Source organism: Phocoena sinus, chromosome 3 (assembly GCF_008692025.1).
Source record: "Phocoena sinus isolate mPhoSin1 chromosome 3, mPhoSin1.pri, whole genome shotgun sequence".
Classification (NCBI taxonomy): Eukaryota; Metazoa; Chordata; class Mammalia; order Artiodactyla; family Phocoenidae; genus Phocoena; species Phocoena sinus.
The window spans coordinates 49,199,795-49,208,006 of NC_045765.1; the positions used below are offsets into that span (position 1 = coordinate 49,199,795).

The following is an 8,212-nucleotide window of genomic DNA, read 5'->3' on the forward strand; positions in this document are numbered from 1 at the left end:
AGCAGGGGCCGGCTGCTGCTTGCAAACCAGCTACAGGATCCCCCCCACCCCACCCCAGCATTTTCAGTCGCTGAATTGGGTCCACCTTTTCTGGAGCCCACCTTATGGTGGAGAACAGCTCGGAGCCCGCTACTCCCCGAACATTTTCCCTGAACCTAATCTATGCTACCTTAGACAACTTACAACAAACCAAAGGATGAAATGGATAAAATTTAGGCGACGAACGGAGTATAAGGCTATCCTTTGGAAACATACATGTATTTTATACTCTAAATAAATCTCCAGTACATGTTTGTGCCCCACTTAGACTCTGTGTTATTCCTTATCGCTTCCTTCCCATCCCTTTACCCCTTGTCTAGTCGCGCTTAGTAAAGTGGTGTCTTCACCCCAGAGTCGTGCGTTCGGGCCAATTGACCATCCCCTGCATTTGGGCTCCCGCCGTGAGGTCGCGCGGTCTTGTGCGCGAGGGCGATTTTCAGCACCACGGACAGCACAAGCCCCTCCAGGCCTGCCTTTCAGGAATTTTTTTCTTAGCGCCCAAACTTTTCTGGTGGGAATAGAAAGAAAAGAGTGGAAAGAGAAGGCCGGGAGGCAACGAGGTGGGATAAAGGGGAAAGTCTGTGACTTCGGGGGAGAGAGCCTGACCTACCAGGAAACGTCTCGGGGCTCCCATAACCGTGCCCCCCAACTCCAGGGGGACATACACTCAGCTCTCCCGGCCCCGGACGCTCCGCCCCGCAGCAGTCAGTGGACAGCCGAGTACTTCATTCGTTTCTGTTTCTGTCTTTGGTTACAGAACCAGACCCTCACCACGTTCTTTTTAAGGTCCAGTTTCTCGGCGATGGCCGCGATCTTTTCGGATGAGGGCCGCGGCTGGATAGCGAAGTAGGCCTCCAGCGAGCGCTTCTCCGGTGCCGCGATAGACGTGCGTTTGCGCTTCCTCTCACTGCCGTTGAAGAGCTCCGGCTTGCTGTTTTTCTCTCGGTAGGCGGCCTCGGCTTCCTCCAGCCAGGCCTGGAGCACCGGCTTGAGGGCGATCATGTTGTTGTGCGAAAGAGTGAGAGACTCAAACCTGCAGATGGTGCTCTGGCTGAGCGAGCCGACGCCGGGGATCTTGAGGTTGGCTAGAGCCGCACCCACGTCCGCCTGGGTCACCCCCAGCTTGATGCGCCGCTGCTTGAAGCGCTCCGCGAAGGCCTCGAGCTCTCGCGGGTCCGACTCCACGTCGCTGAGGCATGCGGGCATGGTGCTATGAGGCGCCACGGCATGTGGGTGGCTCATGCCCATGGCCTGATGCAGGTGGCCCATGGCACCCAGGTGATGCGGGTGGATCTGTGCCGGCATCACCGAGTGCTCGGGGGCTCCCAAGCCGCTGACGCTCAGCGTGGGCGAGATGTGCTCTAGCAGGTCGCCCTCGAGGCCCTGGTGCACTGCGTGGTGCGGATGCGAGGTGAGGGTGGCCGGGTGGGAGATGGGCACGGTGGACGAAGTGGACGTGCAGGGCACGCTGCTCATGGTATGGTAGGTGGCGTCTGGCTTGAACGGATGGTTCTTGCCATGGGAGACGATATCCACCGCCGCCAGAGCTTCGGCGCGTGCCAGCAGGCTCTCATCAAAGCTTCCAAATATATTACCCTGCAGCTGCAAGCGAGAAGGCGCACAGCACGGTCAGTGGGGAATACTGTCAACTCAGGATTAAAACACGTTTTCAAGCAACCGAGATGCCTCTCCTCAAAGCCCAGGTCATAAAAATTAATACGGAGACAGAGGCTCTGCTGAAACAGACGTGTGGATCAGAGACATGAATGAGAGAGAGAGCGCGCGCCGGGAGAGAGCACGGGGGAGACAAGGAGAGGGGTTCAGACAGCGGCGATTGTTCTGGGCGACATGAAAAAAACATGAACCAAGTGCCTGTCAAAAAATGTGCCTTAGAGCGGTAATTATGCTCCACTACGTACCTGCGGGGCTGGGAGACAGACTCGGCGCATGGCCTCAGAGCCGGAGTGGAGGCTGGAGAATTTGGGTTCTTGAAGCACCGGGTGCATGCCGAAAGGCTGCTTGGCGTTCATGGCCATCATCTTCGCACGCCGGGCAGGGAGGCAGCGAGGGACATGGATCAGGCTCTTGTCGCTCTCTCGCTCGCCGCACTCCAAGTGAGCGCCGCTCAGCGCCCGCGCTCCCCTCGCCCTCTCGCTCGCTGCCTCCCCTCTCCCCCACCTGCTCCTTCACTCATCTTACAAGCAGCCTGCCAGGAAGGGCCCGGGCGCGCGCGCAGGCGTGCTCACGTGCCCGAGACTCGCGGGGGCGGCCCGGGAGGCGAGGCCAGGCAGCAGCTCTCCGCGCGGGCCCCCGCCGCCCCAGACACAGCATTTATACCCTGGCCGGGCCGGGCCTCTCCCCGTCCGCCCCGCCCTGCCCGGCTCCAGCCCGCAGACCTTCCGGATTCTTTCTTCTTCTTCTCGGACCTTCTTTCCCCCAAAGTCCCAAACCTCTCCATCCTGTCCCAACTCTCATAACCCAGATAGAAGGGCAGCCGTAGGCCGGGAAGCTGACCCTCCCTCTCCCCACCCCCCACCCCATACACACACTTTGCCCGGCTGCCGCCAAACTGCCCATTTCCAGGGCGCTCCTGGTCCCACGCCGGTGCGGTCCACCAGAGTCCGGCCCAGCCGCGCAGCGAAGGGGCGCCTCCAAGCGCCCAGACGGGCTCCGGGGAGGATGAGAAACTACTAGAATGAGCCCCAGGTGACCTCCACCTCCCGGGGTGGAGGTGGGGAAAGTAACTGCCTGCCCAGTGCAGGAGGTCTGAAGTTTCCTCCCTGCACTTGTCTTTCTTGCCTTCGCTTGAGAAAGACAATTTGCCCCCCGCCTCCCCCATTCCCCAAGCCGCCAGTCTAAGGAATCTTGCAGGTTAGTTTTTAGAACTGCCCACCGGCCTTGGGAGTCGATCAGAGGACTTCTGCTGGGCCGCTGATGCTTACAAGCCCCATTACCCACAACAGCAGCGTTCATTTCAGAGCTCCTACTGTGTGTTAGAGTTGGCTCAGGGTGCCCTCAATACCCTGTGGAATAGTTACTGTTATGCCATTTTATAGACGAAGAAAACGAGGGTCAGATGGGTTAAGCCCAAGACAACATAACTGGTTGGGAGCAAAGCCATTCACTCACTCGTTCCGTTGTCGTTATCCGTTACACACGTATTTACTGGTGGCCTACTGTGTGCCAGGAGCCACGTCTGACTTCCCAGGCTCTTAACCACTCAGCTACTTTATCTTTCCTCCCGAAGTTTCGGACTTGCGTGCCCCGAGGTTAGTGCTGCCCCGCCCTCGCCTCCCCTCTGCTCCCCTCTCCTTCCCTCTTCTCTCCTCTCCTTTCCCCGCGCTAGTAAACATCGTGAATAATGCATGGGGAATCCTGGGACCGTGGCCGCGCCGCCCTCGGGCTTGGGAGAAGAGCCCTGCGCGCCCAGCTGAGCCCACCTCGTCGCCTCCACCGTGGAGCGGCCTTCGGGTTTCAGTGATCCTGGCAGCCTGTAAGCTAGGACCCCACGCCTGGGGCTGTGAGTCAGGATTCCACGAAGGTTAACGGGGGTGGGGCGGGGTGAAAGGGGCCACCCCCTGGCCTAAGAGGAAGCCTGCGGGTCTGGCCTCCCCACCCTCAGGTCTTCTCCACATCGGAGTCAACCCCCTTGCCTGGGTCCTCTCCTCCAACCGGCGGAGAGGATTAACCCCGGTGCGGAAGCCACGTGTGGCCCTTTCACTAACCGTTTCTGAGCCTCGGTTTCCTGAGCTCTGAAATGGGAATTGCATTGCTATGCCTTCTTGGGTTCTGGTGAAGATGTTTGACAGCTGGAGTAGAAAGGAGAGCACTGAGTCACCTTCCTCACAACCTGATGCTTGGGGCCTCAGGCTCTGCCCTGGGATCTTGCTTGCTAGAGGCCAGGAGCCAACTCGGTGTCTGTGTACTGCGGTTTCCTCATCTGTTAAATGGACATTGTAGTTTCACCTCCACTGATTGTTGTGAGGAATGCGCTGAGATAAGCACTTGACACAGTGCCTGGCACACTGAAATCATGGAATAATGTTTGTTCCTCTCTTCTTCCTCCCTCCTTTGGGAACAGGAGTGGCCTGGGTCCTCTCTCTAGAGAACGGTTTGTCTGCAGGTACAAACTGGCTCCTTGCTCTCCTCTGTTCACCTGCTTTGCACCAGAGTCCGTGGTGAAGGTTGAGACACAGATGTGAATCAGACACCATCCCTACCCTCACGGAATCACCAGTCTAAAATCCACTGCGGGAAGTTGACAGTGAACTTGCACTGCAGTGGAGGGGATGTAGATTCATGCACAAGACACAGAGCAAAGCTGGTGGGATTCTTGAAATACAGAATACACACCCGGGACCGTGAGCCTCAGGAGGCCTGGGCTTGGGACAGCATTCAAACACTGTGTCAGTGTGATGCTGGCTGAGCCTCAGTTTACCCATAAGAGAGGGCTGGACTAGATGATCGCTAAATGCTTCCAGCTGTAGCAAAAGACTACCATTCTGGTTAATTTGAATGAAATACAATTTGAGCAGGTCAGGAGCTTCTCTCCAGGAATCCTCAACTCTCCAGAAGCTAAAAGCAGCATTATTGTATCACTCACCAGCATCTAGGACCACTCATTCTTGTTTTCTGCCCAATACTAGAAGCCAAAAGAGAAAATGGGGACAAAAGCTGGGTATACTGGATCCTCTAGGGAGAAGAATCTGTAACTCGCCTGGCTTCGCGGTGCCCTGAGACCCTAGTTGTCTGTGAAGCTGAACCCCCAGAAATGAAGGGAAAGGCCCGTCTACATCCATTCTCCCCCGCTTTGTCCCTTCAGGGGCCTGGGAGATACTAGCCAGGGTCGAGGTCAGACAGGGGTCAGAGACAGAGCACAACCAACTAGCCCCCTTAGGCATCCAGTGCAGACCTTTGGCTCACCAGCCCTCACTCCAGCCTCCTGAGGCATTAGGATCACAAATCAAAAACCATGCTTGCATCAGACAACCTGTGTTCCCTGGGTTTTTCCCACCCTTCCCTTCAAGAGGGTCTACTAGCAGCTCTAAGCAGCCAGCAGGAAGATGACTGCCATCTTTAGGGACCACTCTTACTGAGAAGGCCCTGGAGATAACAGACTGGAGAAGAATGAAGGAAAAGGCCATTCAGAAAGTAACTGGAAGGAGAGCCCCAGAATGCAGTTGATAACATCCTCTGTACTGTACGGGATTTGCAGACTTAAATTCTGTCAGGGGCAATTCTGGTAAAATTAATTAGCTGGGTGTATACAAGGGAGGATTGGGACTGTGGTAAACTGGAGAGCACATGTCCCCACCCCATGCGTTAAATTACGGTTAACACACACACACACACACACACACACACACACACACACACACATCACGTATGGACCAAACAAAATCTGTCTGAGGGTCCAGGGAAGGACCACATGGGCATTTATGCAAGTGACCCTAAATGGGGCATTTTCTTCGTGCTACAACCATTTCCGAATACCTACTGACAGCTGGGCCTTGTATAGGTTCTGCGGGAATAGAGCACACTGCTTCAGGGGCTCATAGTCTAGTGGGGACAATAGAATGGCTACATGTAAGCCTAAGTCAGGACACAAAGCACCATGTTCTCCAGAAGGACTATAGCCCTATAGGAGTGCTAGGAAGAGCGGGGTGGGGAGAGGCATCTTCCCTGAGGAGTGGCTTTCAGCTTTACTGTGAGTAGGAATCATCCGCAACCTCTTTTTTTTTTTTTTTTTTTTTTTTTGCGGTACACGGGCCTCTCACTGTTGTGGCCTCTCCCGTCGCGGAGCACAGGCTCCGGACGCGCAGGCTCAGCGGCCATGGCTCACGGGCCTAGCTGCTCCGCGGCATGTGGGATCTTCCCGGACCGGGGCACGAACCCGTGTCCCCTGCATCGGCAGGCGGACTCTCAACCACTGCGCCACCAGGGAAGCCCCGCAACCTCTTAAAATACAGCATCCTAGGGCCACACACAGAGATTTGGCTACAAGGACTAAGGCGCTTTTTAAATAGACATCCTTGATTTGTGTGCAGATGATCCGGGACCATCAATTCAGAAAAACTTGCTCTGCACACTTGTTACATGATGATGTTAAAGCCCTGATTTAATTATGTAAGTTTCACCAGGACTCAAAGAGTTTTCCTTCTTTGACTCTTTCGCATCTTCCTCTATTATGTCTTGGGAAGAACATGATGTTTCACGGCCTCTGTTTCTCGAAGGACCCCGGGACTTCTTTGAAGATGAGTCTTATCTGTCGCCGTGTCTACAGATAGAGATATATTAAGCTCCTGTATATATAGGTATACGTGCAGGAACTTAATAATTTGTGTTGAATGAATGAATGCGTGAATAATATCCTCCCCAGGACTCTGGCCTGTGATGACAGTGACAACAAGAGGAGCCATTGGTGGGATGGCTCCTTGTGTGCCAGACTCTGGGCTGAGTGCTTCAGCAGTATTATGCGCTGAATCCCCACATCAAGCCTGTGAGGTCGATATCATTCTCTCTGGTTCACAGATAAGAAAACTGAGGCACGGAGAGACTGAGCTGCCTGAAGGCAGTAAGCATGGTAGAGTGGGGACTGGAAGCCAGGTCTCTGACTCCCAAGCCCATGCTGAAAGTTGACTAACATCCCGGACTGGCACCAGTTCCCCACCACCCAAGCCCAGGGCCTGAGGCAGCGGGGCGAGCCAGCTTTTATTCCTTTCTCAGAAGGCCATGCTTCCAGAGGCTCAGAGTCTGGCCCCGCTCCAGGCGTGCTTCCGGCTGAGGCCACAGGGAGAAGCCAGCAGCTACCCGCCCTCCCACCTCCATCCCTGGCCAACCTTCACCTTCCAGTGCTGGGGAGAGAGAAAAGGGGTGGAATGGGAGACGACCCCGATAGGACAGCCCGAACTCAAGATGCCATCGCGGGGAGGCAGCTGGCGGAGCTGCTGCCTGGCCAGGTGTTCGCAGCCGCCCGCCTCGCCTTCCTCTCCCTTTCTCTCGTCTCCTTTCACAAACTTCTCACATGTACCTGCCGCCTGCGCAGCTGCTGCGGACTCGCCTGTCGGCCGCTTGCCTCGTATTGTCTGAGCGGCCTTGGACGATCCGAGACGCCCAGTGGGACTCAGGAGCCCGGGGCCGAGCATCCGTAAGGGCCCGGCACGCGCCAGGCGTCCTCCCCTTCCCCTGGGGTCCCCGCCACAGACCAAGCGCTGGCTCTCAGGCAGTAGGGCTCCATGCAGGTCCCTGATTCCTCACGGCCTGTTTCCTTATCTGAAACATGAGAGGACCGAGCCCAGGGATCGCCAAGAGCCCTTCTCCACCACGCATTCTTTCACTGAAGACATTTACTGAGTGCCTACTATGTGGCAGCCACTATGTTAAGAGGTAGGAATTCAGCTGCAAGTGAAACAGTCCCCGACTTTCACCTGCCACCCCTACCCTCCTGGAGCTGCTGCTTCAGCAGAAGATGAGCAATAAAAAAGAAAGCCTCCAGTAGTGATAACTACTACAGAGAAAATAAACCAGGGTGATGGAACAGAAAATGCATGGACAGGAAGGGGAGGAGTAACGTTTGAGCCAAGACCGGAAGGAGAAAACGGAAGATAAAGGGGAACAGCTCAGGGTGAAGGTCCTGAGGTGGGATCAGCTTGGGGTGTTCAGGGACGAGCAGGAAGGCTAGAGTGGGGGGAGTGTGGTGGGAAAACTGCGAATGTGGGCAATGGCAGAGTCAAAAGGTAGGAGCTGGATTTTGCAGAGAGGTTGGGTTTTGCTCCAAGGAAAGTGGGGAGCCAGCAGAGCATTTAAACAGGACAGAGATAGGATTCGAGGTCTACTTCCAGTGGGTGGTCCAGAGTGGAGGCGAGAGACCCCATGTTTTCTGGGTTTAGTCCTGGACTTCATGGGGAATCGTTTGAGTTTGAGGTGTCATGGCCCAGGAGACTCTTCCTAATAACTTCCCACAGCTTTTGCATATTCCTCCCTCCACACCCTATGTAGGTCCCCTGTGTCTTCATCTTCGAGCTCTAGACATTATCATATGTGTTGTGAGCAGTGTGGCCAGCTCTGTGCTTGCCCTCAAGAAGCTGGACTCCATAAACACATGGTTCTGGCACATGAGGACTGGTTTTGCCTCCCTCTTCTCCAGTTCATAGGTGTCTCAGAGTTCAAAGTC

The 8,212-nt window shown here is 55.5% G+C and overlaps 1 protein-coding gene across 1 annotated transcript; it reads right to left on the reverse strand.

Annotated features, from left to right (window-relative positions):
• Window positions 1-744: 744 nt before the first annotated feature.
• On the reverse strand, window positions 745-2,078 carry POU4F3 (POU class 4 homeobox 3). The gene is made up of 2 exons (XM_032628235.1): window positions 1,959-2,078; window positions 745-1,641 (listed from the first exon to the last, which is right to left on the reverse strand). Exons 1-2 carry the CDS (start codon window positions 2,076-2,078, stop codon window positions 745-747), a joined length of 1,017 nt encoding a protein of 338 aa, XP_032484126.1.
• Between the last annotated feature and the right edge of the window lie 6,134 nt (window positions 2,079-8,212).